We start from the raw sequence: 15,763 nt of genomic DNA on the forward strand, positions 1-15,763 counted from the left end.
ATGTAAAATAGCAAACTTTGGATGGTTTAAACTTCCCAAAATAATAGTTTCCGCAAAAAAATTCAAACAATTTGGAAATCACCGTTTATACCACACATTATGAAAAAAAATTAATAATATTCAGTTCTAATTTCTAAGTATTTTTTTTTTTTAAAAATACGCGTAACGAAAATATATAGTTATTGAAGTTTCTTATCAATAACGTCTAAAACGAAAGTTTCTCCCGGGCTTTTTTTTTTTTTACATTCTACAAAGAACCCGTAAAATACACGTTGGAAAAAAAAATTTGAAAAGTCGATAAGTTGCTAAACCAGATTTATGCCAAAAAATCATACAAACAAAATCAATTATTTATTTACTCAAATATTTAATTATACCTTATTTTTTAATATTTATATTATAATTTGAAAATTTCTTAACTGCTGTAGCACGCACGACACAATATCATTAATATTTAATTTTGTTAAATGATAATAATTTGATATCAATAACTTTTTTTTTTTTATGATTATCAACTAATATATAATATATTTTAAAAATTGTTCTTTTTTTCCTTGGTCTTTTTTACCGATTACCATAAGCTGGCGAGCACCCTTTCAATTAAAAACTTATAAATAGTTTATTTATTTATTTATTTGATACGTTGTGTCACTCAATATTTTTCAGAACTGACTATCCACTATAGGTACCTACCCAGTACCCACCCACCACCCCTTTTAGCTGTGAGACAATTGTCTCACAAAAATCCTCTCGAGCCACCACTGACTTCAAGCATTGTCAGTACTGAGTTTCTCGATGTCATATATAAGGGAGATCCGTAATCCAAAATTGATCTGATTAGTGAATTGTAAATGTTTATTAGGATTTTAGAGTCGGCTCCCCATTTCGTGCCTGAAAGTACTTTGATAATGTTCAGTCTTTTTTTGGCTTTGTCTTTTAGCTTTTTTATGTGTGTGGTCCAGGTTAGTTTTTCGTCGAAGGTAAGACCTAATATTTTTAAGTGTTTTGTGTAAGGAATTATTTTGTTGTCTATTTTATAGTTGGTTTTTTTTTAATTTTTTGTGTGAAAATATTATGAACTGGGATTTTTCAGGTGAAAATTTGAACCCTGTATTTTTGCTCCAATCGTTTAAGGAGTTGGTGTATTTCTGTAATTCTTTTCCTAAAGTGTCAATACATTTGTATTGATAAAAAATATTGCTGTCATCCGCATATATTGTAATTTTTCCAGGGGTGGGTATAAGTTTAGATAAGTCATTTATTGATACAGAAATATGTGAAACAATTGCATGCAAACAATACATGGGACTGGTGAGCTTCGATATACAAAAAGCGTACGATATGAATGGAGATACCGAATTATTTCAATCTTACTAGACTGGGGCGTTAAAGGTAACATTTTATATTTCATACATAATTTCCTAATTGACCGAACATTTGAAGTTGTTGTTGATGGACAACATTCATCCTTACATGACTGGCTTATATGACCTGAATAACGGAATTGCCCAAAGCTCTTCCATAAGTATAAAATTGTTTCTAATCGCAATATTTAAGTAGGTTGTAGGTATTTCATGAATAAATAAAATAATATTATATAAAACTATGCAAATATTAATATTAATTAAAAAAATGTCAAACAGCATAATATTATTATTAATATACTAATATATTTACTATATTATATATAATACTGTTATAAAAATAATTAAAATTATACAATTTTAATAATTCACAAGTAAACATATTTCTGGCCACAAAATTTTGGCGCCCGCGGCAGTTGTACCCAGCCCCCCCCCCTTAATGCGACCCTGCCTATAATGTCAAAAAATGTAGGAACATTAATTATTGAACCAATAAAATAAATACATAACCAATAAATGGAACATCGACAGGCGTGTAGCTAAATTGCCTATATAAGACGCCGTGTCATCATAATTTAAACAACTATAAGGGCCAGTTGCACCGTCTCTGATTAAAGTTAACCGGAGTTTAATCGGCCGAATTTGCCCGGTTAGATATCTGTTATCAGGTGATTAAGCTTAATCGAAGTTTAACCGTAGACGGTGCAACTGGCCCTAAGAGCGTTTTTACGGAGGTACCTAGGTCTCAGAGCATACGAACTAAAAATTATTTTGGCAATAATTTTATGTCAAAACTGTTTACTGTTTACTGTTAACTTAAGTGTTTGCTCCTAGTACTAACCAATTTTTCAACGGTTAAGTGTTTCTGGCACCCTTGATAATACATTTTCGTTTTGACAATGAAGAAACTTCATATCCGTATCAGTTAACAGTCAGGAAATGGTTTCGTTACCTCCCCAAACAACAAGCCTCATAATATATCCTGTCCAGATTTATTACTATAGTTATAAGTTATGACGACTTGTGGCTCTTAACATGATATGCCCAGATGGCAAGATCTATATAACGTAACAACTACCCATGGGGGATATATCATTAATATTTTTAATAATACAAATGTTAACAGTCCGATCATTTTGTATTGATAAAAATAACTTCGTACATTCACATTCATATTAGTATATAACAATTAATATTTTACTTGTAATCAGAAAAAAATTTTAAAAAAATACAATAATAACATAATTTTAAAATATGAAAAAATATAAATAAGTTTTAAAAACATGATTACAATATTGGTTGATTACTGTAATAAAGTAATAGACCCAGTGACGGATCATGGTTGCTGTTGGTATTTGGTAAGGGTGTGACTTTAATATGATATCTCTAGTCGGTACCTATAGCAAATTAAAATATATAACACAAAATATAATATTACTTTTAAGCTTTAAATGATATTTATCAAAGTGGCCACAGTAAAAAAAAAATATCTTTAGATAATATTATGTTATAAGAATGTCCGCGCAACGAAAACTGTCCGGTGACCGTCGCGACTCTAGCGGCCATTTCCGGGCGGGCGGGTTAGGCGGGTAGGACAGGCGGGATGTCTGGCAGGCGGGCGGGTCACGGGGGTCACCGGCCAGTTTTCGTTGCGCGGACTATAAGATGTATGATGATTGTACTATATTACTATTATACTATCTATACTATTATACTTGAATAGGAATATTGATAGAAAATTAATATATTAAAATGTTTAAAAATACTAATCGACAATAGCAACCGACAACGACGCACGTACCTATATGTAGTTGATTTAAAAAATAAATTACCTACTAGGTATACTAATATTTTACCATATTATGGTCAGACAGTGCTTTATCCATCCAAAACGCGTATATTATAAGATCATGTATACACACACGGCACGCGCACACAATTAATGTGCCTTCGTTCTTCGCTTATAAATTTATAATGTAGGGTGTATTCAGAGCAGCTCGGACGACGATAATTTTGGTCCACATTCTACATGTTTGCATGAGTACCGGATACGCTCCTATATATAGTTTCTGAGAGAAACAATTCATGTTGTTCACGACAAAATGTATCATAAATAAACAATTATTCAAAAATTGAAATTTTTATAAAAATTCTTCTTTTCTTTCATTTTAGTAAAGGGTGCGATCGCTTGTCGTCCAAGCCACGAGCCGCAATCGAGTAAAGCCAATACATACAGTACATATACGTAAATCTTAAGTAACTCATTGCCTTTTTAATTTACGAAGAACTTATTCCAAAACATTTGGACAGTTTCCTTGACGGACAACATTTGGTCTGATTATTGTTACAATAAATAAATTACATCTCTATACCTCTTATATTTAACTGTCCAATTCTGTGAACTTCTGAATGCGTGTATCATGTTCATTGGCGCAAATAGGTGAGGGCTTGGGGGGACTTAGTCCCTCCACATTTCTGCCAAGTCCCCCCAGTTCAAAAGTCATTAATTAGTACTGAGCATATATAATTTTTAGAAAATATTATAGGAGGGGCTTTAGTCCCCCCCAAAATAATTTGTCTATTTGCGCCTATGATTATGTTTTAATTTTTAGTTATGTATTAATGTTTAATATAATAATAATAATAATAATAAAATTGTAAATTATTACTTTGTGTCTTTGTTAGTAAAAACTCAAAGAACGGAATCCGTAATTATTATTATTTCATGACAGTTTACGTGTTTGTATGATATTAATTAACAAAAATGCAATTTTTCCTAGTACGTAAAACCTCATATTGTACTATATTATAATAGTACTTTATTTTTATTTTTCATTTTTTATTTTAAAAAGTATATTTACAATCTATACGAAACAAGGTATAACAAGCGTGGTGACATAAGAACATTAGACATAAAATAACATTAATAGGAAGGCTCCCAGCAGTGCCACCTGACCAGAAATTTGATAGTACTTAAAATTAATTTTTTGCCTTATAAAATCTAATATTAATTTACATAAATTATTATACAAAGTATGTAATATATATACATCACATATAATTTGGTGCGCAATTAATAAAAATGCGTAGAGTTTTGCCTAGGTTTTAGGCACTACAATTTACTCTCCTTTTTGCAGTTTTTTGCAGCAAAAGATCTATAATAGTATAATATATACTCAATGTATCAATATAGTATATTATTGTTACATCAGCTGTAGTTTCAAGTTTGTATAAAGGTATTAGGTACGTTTATATATTATAATATACCTACATAATCAGTGCTTGAATTGAGAGGGTCACGGGGGGTCGGAGTCGCCTTTCTTTGTAGAAAATATTTGTGCGTACCCCTTCTTATTATATCCAAACCAATAAGATATTTCAATATTCAGGTACGCACATATTTTTTACACTTTTGCATCCCCGCTCTTAAAATGTTTTCCCAATTCCAGCATTGGATTATATAATACAATAATACGGCATTAACGGCATATCAATATATTATTATACAAATTATTTTTTAAATACTTCGTTAAATTTTAAGACAGAACCGCTTTATAATGTATAAAGAAATTATTAAGAAGCAACAATATTTCTAAAAAAAAAGTTCTCAACCATGATTGCTAAAAATATAAATATTTAATAAATATGCATTTGTAAGAGCGTGCGTGGATTATCAATAATTTAGTATTTTGTGATAGGTAAGAGAGTAATGAAGAGCGGCATCATATATATTGCCCCGATAGCGTCAAATTTATCAACATATTAAACCAAGGGTCCGACTTCCACTCACGGCCCACCCTGTCTTTTATTTGGGACCCGCGAACTCATTTTAAGTACATATAGCATGTATATGTACCCACAAAAAAAGTGGGTATTTTTTAAAAATGTTGAAGAAATGAATACCCTTAGACCCCCGCATTAAAGTTTAAAGCGTCAGACTGTCTGATAAATGATGACTGAGGGATGACTGAGTGATGCGTCATGAATCATGGCCGACTATACAGTAAGTTGTGCGCTGTTCCGCCATGCGCACAGACGCGCACGAGGATCGGATTTTGGCCCTCACACTGAGTGTACCTAGATGACCTCAACAACTTACTAAATAATTGTCAAATCAACAAAAATATAAAACTGAACGTTATCACATGTAGTGGCTTCGCTCTTATCAGCCGTGCATCGTCTACATATTTTTGTCACAGAATAAATTATTTATTCTGTGATTTTGTTATCACTGCTTCGGACGTTGGAATAACATTGATAATAATTTTTTTTACACCGTACAAACGGTGAACTCGCAATAATAAATTGTCAATTAATATTATAATGTAGACGAATATGACGATAGACAGCAACAAAATAACAAAATAATAATAATATGAAACACTATGCTCGGATAATTAAAAATAAGTGGACTACGACAATCTGAAGAGCGGCGGCTGTGGTATGGCGGAAGAACAGCACTTGTCGTATCCTCTGCACGAATGCGTGTTCGAGGGTGATGTACAAAAGTTCGCACGGATGATGAGGACTGAAGATCTATCGAGAAAAGACAAACACGGTACGGTGGCGTCGCGCTATTAACCAAAATGAATTATTAGTTATGGTCTCGCATGCTACATGACCACAGAATATTTTGATTCAACATTATATTTGTCTGTTGCAGGTAATACGGCACTGCACCTGGCTATCATGCTAGGTCGTAAAGGTAGGTTTGTTGTTGGCAATGAGATGACAACGAGATATTATCGATGATACACCTATCGATAGTATCTCATGACCGCCTGTTGCTCAAATACACAATATTAATAATACTGTTTACTCATCTGAAATAAATTTCAGATATAGTACAATTGTTGCTCGCTCACAATGCACCAGTTAAAGTAAAAAACTTAAATGGATGGACCCCATTGTCTGAAGCGATTAGCTATGGAGATCGTCTTACTAGTAAGTTAATTTATTGCTTGAATTAAAATATTTACTTCATCAATGATAGATATTTTTGTCAACTTGAGAATAACTAATTTATATAAAACTAGGTACCTATGTCATTGTATTTGAGTAACCTAACATAGCTAGGTACCTAATATTATAATTTCAGTGTGAACATTATTATATAGGTATTGCATATTAGTTGATAGATGAACAAAATATAAAAAATAAAATTGTTATTAGTTTATTATTGAAATTAAATCATTGAATTTAAATGCAATTATTAATCTTTATAATTAACTTCTGTTTAAATGTTGATAATCTCTTCAATGATTTTTTTTTCAAACTAACTCATTTGATAAATATTAAATAACATAATCTTTTCCAACTCCAAGTTATGTAGAAGGTAGAATAAATATGAATACAAACTTTCATCACAATTCAAGTTATGATAGTACAATTTAGTATTAAGTAATAATTTAAATAACTGATTGAGCTTGGTATTTATTTTACCACAATTATTTCTTGATGAACTAATGTTCATTAGTATTTAAACATTCATTTCAATTATGTTCAACTAAATGGACAAAACTATACATTATTTACTGTTTACTTAAAAAGCTACAAATATATTTATGCACATTTAGTAAAAAAACAACTGAATTTTTCAATACATTTGGCCCCCCAAACAAGTAATTTCAGTGGGGCCCAGTATTATATATATATATATTATATGAAATTAAATTTAAAAAAAATAAAATAAAATACAAGAACCTGGTATAACTTTATGTATGTTACTTCATATTTAAATTTTACCATTACATCTTATAATTTAAACACTTTAAATGTTCTTATTAACTATTTTAAGCATTAGCAAACTTCTCTTTAGTAGTGTACAATTCCGCCCACGAATAATTTAACAAACTTTGCCAATACTTTTTGTTTTTATGTCCCATTGAGTATTATCCTAAAATAAGTAAAATGTGAGTTTTGTAAATTATTATTTTTATAAACATGTATAATAAACTTAGTTTGAATAAAAATAAGAACAGATTAAGATACAAACAATAATAAATAATATTATGTATTTTTTATTATATCAAGCTAAAGCTAGAGCGTTATTATTAACAATAAAAATAACTAGTTTACTATTTTAAACAATGCAATTATTTTTACTGTACTTCATTAACATCTAGATTTTTAATTTTTGTTTGTAGTCTAACATCTTTGCTTTCCTGAATTAAAACAAATAACCCAGGAATTATATCTTCCAATGCAAAGCATGCCATTTGGATTTCTATATTATTGCTATTTATCACTAATGTTTTAAGTTGAGTTAGCTTTTGAAGACCAGCTATACCACCTGCTGTTATTTGAGGACAATTAGAAATATCCAAATATTCCAAATTAGGTATTGCATGCCCTATATAATCCAGGCACCAATTGTCCAGAACTGGATTATTTCTTAAACATAGCCATTTCAATTTAAATAGATTTTTAAAGTTTTCTAATCCTTCATAATAAAACATCAGGTCTGGCGCATCAATAGCTTCAACAAAATAATTTGGGTCGTAAGTTAGTGGTAAATTTATATGGTACTCTTCTTTTTTATTATTCCATCTGATAAAGTCCTCTTGCCCTCGAAATCTGATAGCACCGCCTCGATAAACAATAAAATGTGCTACAGCTATATCGCTTCCAAGTGATTTTACTCGTTCAGTAATATAACGTTGATTGTACTTGTGAAATTCAATTCTTTTACGTTTATACCAAGAATGAATGCTTTTTATTGACCAATCATAATTCATGATACGCGGAGGTCCAAATTTATAATGAGGTGTTAACCATTTCGCAAAAGAGCTTGCTTCCGTATGTTTTTCACTATTATAGTTTTTATCTAAAAGTTTTTCGTACAAAATCCTGTTCTCGTCTTTCGATAAATCTTTTGAATTTGAATAGAACCTTTTCCCTGGAAAGGCTTGTTTAGAGCATTGTGGTATTATCTTTCGTAGACAGTTCATTTTGAAATTAGAATTATTACAATTTTAGACAGCTGGTTTTTTGTATGCATAAACTCAACTATAATATTATGCTAAGTATAAATGTTTATGGATAGAGATACATACTTAATACCGCATTTAAATGTTCACATTTAGAAAAAAAATTAGTATTTAGTAAATTGAATAATTTAACTTAAAAGTAGTACAAAGTTAATTCCAAAGTCGGAGATGTGAGAGTGAATGTGAAATACTGCAATAATTGCTAATTAAAAATTACAACAATATATGAATAGGTATGATGTGATTTAGGTATCTTACATTTTCACAAGTTACAATTAAAAAACCTTAGATCATATTATAATGAATGATACTATAATAATGATGTCAGTAAAAAAACTGTCCGCTGATAACATTGATAATATACTACCAGTGTTACCAGAATAAAATTCGTAATATTATGTACTATTAACGTTGGAAAATTTCCAATGGAAATCTTAGAGTAATCTATGAGTTGTCAAATGTGGCTAAACTAAATACACTCATGACCTATATTTATCATAGATGACAGTGACGTATTCAAGGGAGGGGTTGAGGGGCTGCACCCCCCCCCCCCCCCACGAAATATTAAGAAAATTTAAAAATTATTTTAATGGTCCATGATAGTCGCTCAAAAAGTCTTAAATTGTATTTAAATTATTTAAAAATGTACTACCTTTATAGTGGCGTGCCCAGAATTTTTAAATGGGGGGAAACCGTTTTTTTTTTTAAATAAGCAAAAGAAAGCAGATAAGTGGAAGTCGCTCTGCAGTTTGCTGTACAGTAGGCTACAAGTGGATGACTGTAAATTTAGATTCAATGATATATATTATGGGTGCAAAAAACAATTCTGAGCGGAGACGGTTTGGCAGCCTAAGATACTGTACATTATTATATTTATATTGTTGTTATTAATATATATACAGGTACATTTTAGATTCTGACCGAAGCGAGGAATTTATTGGTTTTACAATAATGTTTATTTCTTTTTCTTTTTTATTCTGTTAACACTTTTTCTCCCTCTAAACTTGCTCAAAAGTATCAAGTATAGCATCTTTTCTGAAAGGTAATGTTCTTGAGCTGGTACTTAAGAGAGATTTTTCGATTTTTCGAAACGCTACTCGAAATGAATGCGGTTAAATAAAGGAGAAAAAACGTACGATTTCACGATTTTATAATATTAAATAATTACGGACGACGTTTTATACAAGAAATATTGCTTCAAATGAAAAATGACAAGATATCTTTTTTCTTGTATTTTGGATTTTGTTCCTTACAGTTTAAAATTCGGAAAATTTTAGCCATTTTGAGCTATTTTCAAACGCTTCGTTTATCACCATAGAAACGAATAAAAATAAATAAAAAAGATTCCCTTGTCCGCTCAGAATCGTTTTTATCGAATGCAATCATTGCATTCAAATCGAATACAGTGAAATTACACTATCGAAGGGACGATGGACAAACATCCGCCATCGAAATGCGCTGACCTACTTTTTAACTACTAAATAATTTTAGAAGGTAATGGTATATTACAATGTTTTTTATTTTTTTTTATCCTGGATACAAATTATCATATATCATTGAATTAAAGTTTAATACAATCCATTATACATTGACCCACTTGTAACCTACTATACAGCAGCGAGTGACATCCACTTACTAGCATTTTAAGTTTGATAAATTTTGTCGAAATTAAAACTTTAAATATTTATAAAAAAAATTGTGCATATGTGCTTTTAATATTTTTCAACTGCTATTGTAAAAACATATTAGGGGCCGTGTATTATATTTTCATGCTTTTTGACCAAGTAAATAAAAATGTATTGTTAATTGTTATATATTATATAAAAAAAAAAATACAATATAAGAAAATCGCTATATGAGAAATCGAGTGAATATCCAATCAAATGTTAAAATTTGAACTTTAAACGCTCATCAAAATTTTATTTGACTTTCCGGTAAAATTTTTTTTTTTTGATAAAGGTTGGACAAACTTATGAGGAATCTTGTATTAAATTATCAAATCATAGATAGTTAGATTTAAAAATAAAATTTTTTATGAATTTCTAACTCAAAATAATTTGCACATTTTCGTGATTTTTTCGTAATTGGTCAAAATTCGAACTAAATGCTTATAAAAAAAAATTGTGACTGTATTTATATATTTTTCAACTGCTATTGTAAGAATATAATATTAAGAGCCTCGTATTAAATTTCAAGCTTGTTGACTCAACGAATAAAATTAATAATTAATAAAAAATTAATGACTCTAAACAGCTGTAATAACTAATAAGTGGTTTTCTGTAGGTCCCAAAAAAGACAATAGGGGGGGGGGAGATATAACCCCTAACCTCCTCCCCCTGAGCACGCCACTGTATTCGTTAAATTATTATTGTATATTATATTGTATTTTTGCTTATCAATATAACAATGCACTAAATTAATATTATGAATAGTATTTTTTTCAGACTCAAAGTGACTTTTTATCCAGTCTTTTTACAGAAACCTTTTTTCTGGTATTCATTTAAATCATTTGAAGAATTAAATATTATAGCTTGTTTAATATTTATTCATTAAACATGGTTAAAAACTTGCTGCAAATATTATGAATAGTTATAACTTACAAGGTACAACAAATTACCGTTTATTAGTTTTACTTGTCACGAGTCATTTATTACAAAAAATAAAAGTACCAAGCTATTGCAATTTTGTTTGAACTATTTTCAAGGTTGTTATTGATCAAATTTAAAAATCTGTATATGCATTAACTAAGATAAATTAGAAAGATATTATTATATTGACTTATTGTATATTATTTAGTACCTATTTATGAAATATGAAATATTTACTTAATATTTATAAATATATGATGGTTATTTGATAAATAATTCAAATTACAAAAACTATAAAATCAAATCTGTCTTTAAACCTCTCTATGTAAAATAATTCTATAAATATCTTTTCTAGAACATAATGAAAATAGTCTCCCCAGAAAAAAAATTTAAAATAAAACATTTCTTGCGAGAAACTGTAATTAAAACAAATTATTGATTATATTATTATAATATTATTTGTAAATAAATGTGTATATGGGTTCTAAAAGATATTTTAAACTTTTTCAATTTTGATTTATAGTTATATCGTTATTGAAAAAAATGAAACACCAAGCAAGAGAACAGATTGAAGAAAGGCGACCTAGTTTAGTGTCTGCATTGAAACAAGTTGGAGATTTCTATATGCAAATAAAATGGGACTTTCAAAGTTGGGGTGAATATTAATTATTTTTACTTAACTTTGATTTGAATGTCTTAAAATAGTTATATTCATTGACAAACATTCATAATTCTTATAGTGCCATTAGTTTCTCGAGTTCTACCCTCGGATCTTTGTCAGATTCATAAAAGAGGCACATCTTTTAGATTGGATACAACATTAGTAGATTTTGCTATGAATGATATGAAATGGGAACGTGGGGAAATCACATTTTTGTTTGATGGTGATGCTAAACCTCCACATTCTCTTATTGTCATGGACAATAAAGCTGGTGTTTATCAAAGAGTCAGATATTTAGTAAGAAAATTAATATTTGTATACAATTTTATCGATTATGAAAAATACTATTATAGTTCTAAATTTTAAAGGAAACTGAATCAGAAATTGAAGATGAAGTTGATTTAATGATGAGTACTGATATAGTTACTGCACAAATGTCTACGAAATCAATTACATTTTCACGAGCTCAATCAGGATGGATATTTCGACAAGACAGAAAAGTATGAATGTATATTATAACAATTTTTTCATTTTAATTAATTCAACTAAAAAACATTAGTAAAACTATTTTGTTGTAAATAAATATTGAATTTTATCTTAATATGTAATAAGCTAAATGCTGATGTATAATTATCTATTGTAGAGTAAAAGAAAAAAGTATTTATTGTTAACTCAATGTAGGTACATCATTTCACCATGTTTATTGACTTTATTAAATTGTAGCTTTAATAATTAAAAATTGTAAATCCAGGAAACCATTGGAGATTTCAATGCTGATTTTTATCATATAAATGGATTAACATTAGAACAGAAAAAACGAAGGGAACACTTATCCGAAGAAGATCTACAAAAAAATAAAGCAATAATTGAGAGTTTAACTAAAGGAGGATGTGCTATTAGTATTGATTGCAACGGGGAAGTAAGTAACTTAATATTCAAAGTATTTTTGACTATCCAAGTGGTGAGTTATTCCATAATTATTGTAATTTTTAAGCCTGTAAGACGAGAATCACTCCTTCCTCCCATGCCTGCAATGTGCACATGGAAAGAGTATTTTACATCTCCAGCAGGACAACATCCAGCTCTAGCGAGAGAAATGGTTTTTAAAAACACAACAAGAGGATTTAAAGCAACAGTTGCTATGGCAATATATATTTTTTTTTTAACAAATTTTGTTTTATCAATGAACTGTTATAGAATGATAATTTTTTATTTTTTAGAGTATGGATTTCCCTCTATCTGTTGCTATGCTAATGGATGTACTTGAGGTTACTGCTCCATTTAAACATTTTGCTAAACTACGTGACTTTGTGAATTTAAAATTACCACCAGGGTTTCCAGTCAAATTAGGTATGTTGTGACAGTGGGTTTTAAATTTATTATTGAACAAAATGTGTAAAACAATGTGTTTCCTAGACCCTTATACATTTTAGAAATTAAATTTTAATTTATTCATATAGATATTCCAATACTGCCAACAGTGTCTGCTAAGATCACGTTCCAGGCCTTTGAGTTTCGAGATGATATAGATTCTAATCTTTTTGAAGTACCAGCAAATTATGTGGAAGATCCATCACGGTTTCCAGATTTATGACGATTTTTGAGTTCCACAACGTTATCATAGATCCAGAACTATTTGAAGTTGCCATCAAATTGTATAATAGTTTCCTCCTAACTGTACAGAATCACTAAGGCCTGGTGACAATTTATTGATCAACTTACTACACATCATCTGATCAATGTAATATATTGTTATGATATACACATGGCACAACTGTATCCATTGCTGTATGTAACTTTTACCTACTACAATTCTCAAGAGAAAATACTTGGAAATTAGTGACTACTATTATTATTATTATTTATTTATTTATTTTTACTTCTCAAGATTTCTTTGTAAAACATTATTTAATTTTACTTATTTATTTGTTGCACAGAGTTTTGTAAATTGTAATATTTCTTATGAATGTGTTACAAAATAAGTTAACTTATTTGATTTATTTATTTGTCCAGCAATTTCAAATTATATTACTATATTTTTGTTATTTTGTTTTCGTAATTACGTTATGCATTTAGGGTTTGTATTTAACTACCTCTGAAAAGTATTTTTTTTATCCTTCCGAATTGCAACTACAGTATTTAATATTTTGTTTTGTTTTGAAAGGAGGGGCCGTGGGGGACTTAAAAATTATTTTGTCCACACTTAAAAAAATTGTTTTTTTTTTTTTGTATAGCTTTGCTGTATACATAAATACATAATACTGGTGTATTTAATTAAATTAGATAATTGTTATTATCTAAATTATGTATGTTATTTAGAATATTATTCCCCTATCTCAACATTGTATACTTATAGTTTTTATTTATTTATTATTATTATTTTTAGTAGCACCATATTATAATAATTGTGTATTTTAAAAAAAGGGGTGTTTTTTTCTCTTAGTATTAGTTGTTATTATTAATATTTTGTTTTGTTGAAACATTTCTGTAAATTGTAAATGTTACCTCAAGTTTATTTTGAAAAATAAAATTGAATACCTATAATAAACATTTTTATTTGAGCAATAGTATATGTACAAGATATTGTACACGTTGAAATAACAAATATTAATTGGTTTTTATGTTAAATAAAATATTTGGTTTTAAATATCATTTTGTGTCTGATTTATATGATAATATGTGTTTTTACGCATATCCCATGTTCTTGAAAATCAATTATGTGTTTTGAATGAAATTCAAAAATAAATAAGTGTACAATTAAAATTTTCTCAGTATATTCATATAAGAATTTACCAGATATGAAATAATTATACAAATATATTGGCGCTTATTGTGCTACTTATAATTATTTTTCAATTTATAAATGACACATCTTTTGTTTTTGAGTATAAAAGCTTAAAAATGTAATATTATATTCCTCATAAATCATACACCAATTAAAAAATATTAAAATACATTTTTTATAAACTCAAGTTAAAATGTTTAGTAAATTTATCAGTAGCCAAAATTTACAAATTATTTTGTAATATAAACTCACCAAATTTTTAGTAATCATACTTTAAGTTTGAATATTTAATACAAGACCCTACATGAGTTCTTAAAATTATATAAAAATATTAAAAATACATAGGCATAACTTTTATTTAAAAACATGAAAATCTTTAAGTTCGATAATTCGTCAAAAATAAGAAGAATTTAAAATTACCTAAGACATAGAAATTCAATGCACGTTCCTCATAAGTAATTATTACTGAAATCTAAAAATCTCAATGTTAACACACAATTTTATTTTGATTAAGGTAGACAAATTTATAAGGAATCTTATATTACATTATAAATCTTAGATTTAAAAAGAAAAAAATTATGAATTTCTAACAAAAAATAATTTGCAAATTTTCGTCATTTTTACGTACAGTAGAAACAGTTTATAATGACGTTCAAGGGACCAAAGAAAATAGGTCATAATAACCGGTTGTTTTATAACCAAAATGACTAAAATCAAATTATAATTTCAATACATATTATTACTATTATTTATTTATGTAATGTATAATATAGAAAATAAGTAAAGATAAAAACATTTAATTATGTACATATTATTTAAATTAATGAATTCAATTATTATTTTTAAAAAAATCTGTTAGGTATATCATTTTGAAATTCTTGTTCGATTTTGTCTCAAGCTTTCCATATGTTAGAAATCGTATAGAGTGACCTACCCTAAATTCATTAGGTATGTGGGAATTTTTTTCATCTTTTTTTAAACGAAATATGACATTTGCTTTTTCTTCAATTGTGGATTGCTTTCGTTTGCACATTTTACAATTTAAAAATATTTAACACAAGAACACAAAACACATTTAATCTCACGACGATTACCCGTACCCTGATGATAAAATAAAATAAAATAAAATTGACGACAAAACAAAGATTAAATTGTCGGTATTATCGGTTGTAATAGTATCTTCAATATAGTAAAGTCATTATAGATAAAATATTTTTCAAATATAACCAAAAATAACCGTCATAACATCCGTATAGTCGTTACATAGACGTCATAAAAACCGATACAAATTAGTTCATACAATATAGGAGTTCATATTTGAATTCAATGATATAATATCATTGTATAAGAAAAACGATTCTGAGCGGAGACGGTAT

The 15,763-nt window shown here is 28.4% G+C and overlaps 2 protein-coding genes across 2 annotated transcripts; one reads left to right on the forward strand and one right to left on the reverse strand.

Moving 5' to 3' along the window:
• Positions 1-5,577: 5,577 nt before the first annotated feature.
• On the forward strand, positions 5,578-13,726 carry LOC100165167 (ankyrin repeat domain-containing protein 13C). Its single transcript, XM_001950507.5, has 10 exons — positions 5,578-5,922; positions 6,028-6,069; positions 6,204-6,308; positions 11,465-11,596; positions 11,682-11,899; positions 11,971-12,102; positions 12,354-12,521; positions 12,597-12,746; positions 12,823-12,952; positions 13,063-13,726. Exons 1-10 carry the CDS (start codon positions 5,808-5,810, stop codon positions 13,194-13,196), a joined length of 1,326 nt encoding a protein of 441 aa, XP_001950542.1. The 5' UTR covers positions 5,578-5,807; the 3' UTR covers positions 13,197-13,726.
• LOC103309673 (distal membrane-arm assembly complex protein 2) lies at positions 7,369-8,673 on the reverse strand. The gene has a single exon (XM_008185729.2). It carries the CDS (start codon positions 8,312-8,314, stop codon positions 7,466-7,468), a length of 849 nt encoding a protein of 282 aa, XP_008183951.1. The 5' UTR covers positions 8,315-8,673; the 3' UTR covers positions 7,369-7,465.
• Positions 13,727-15,763: the final 2,037 nt, after the last annotated feature.

Source organism: Acyrthosiphon pisum, chromosome A1, assembly GCF_005508785.2.
Source record: "Acyrthosiphon pisum isolate AL4f chromosome A1, pea_aphid_22Mar2018_4r6ur, whole genome shotgun sequence".
Classification (NCBI taxonomy): Eukaryota; Metazoa; Arthropoda; class Insecta; order Hemiptera; family Aphididae; genus Acyrthosiphon; species Acyrthosiphon pisum.

Bases quoted from the DNA above. Each gene is read 5' to 3' on its own strand.
- LOC100165167 (XM_001950507.5), top strand. From the start codon at position 5,808: ATGGCGGAAGAACAGCACTTGTCGTATCCTCTGCACGAATGCGTGTTC. The intron at 6,070-6,203 runs GTAGGTTTGTTG...AATAAATTTCAG, and splicing joins TATCATGCTAGGTCGTAAAG to ATATAGTACAATTGTTGCTC. The intron at 11,597-11,681 runs GTGAATATTAAT...TAATTCTTATAG, and splicing joins ATGGGACTTTCAAAGTTGGG to TGCCATTAGTTTCTCGAGTT.
- LOC103309673 (XM_008185729.2), bottom strand. From the start codon at position 8,314: ATGAACTGTCTACGAAAGATAATACCACAATGCTCTAAACAAGCCTTT.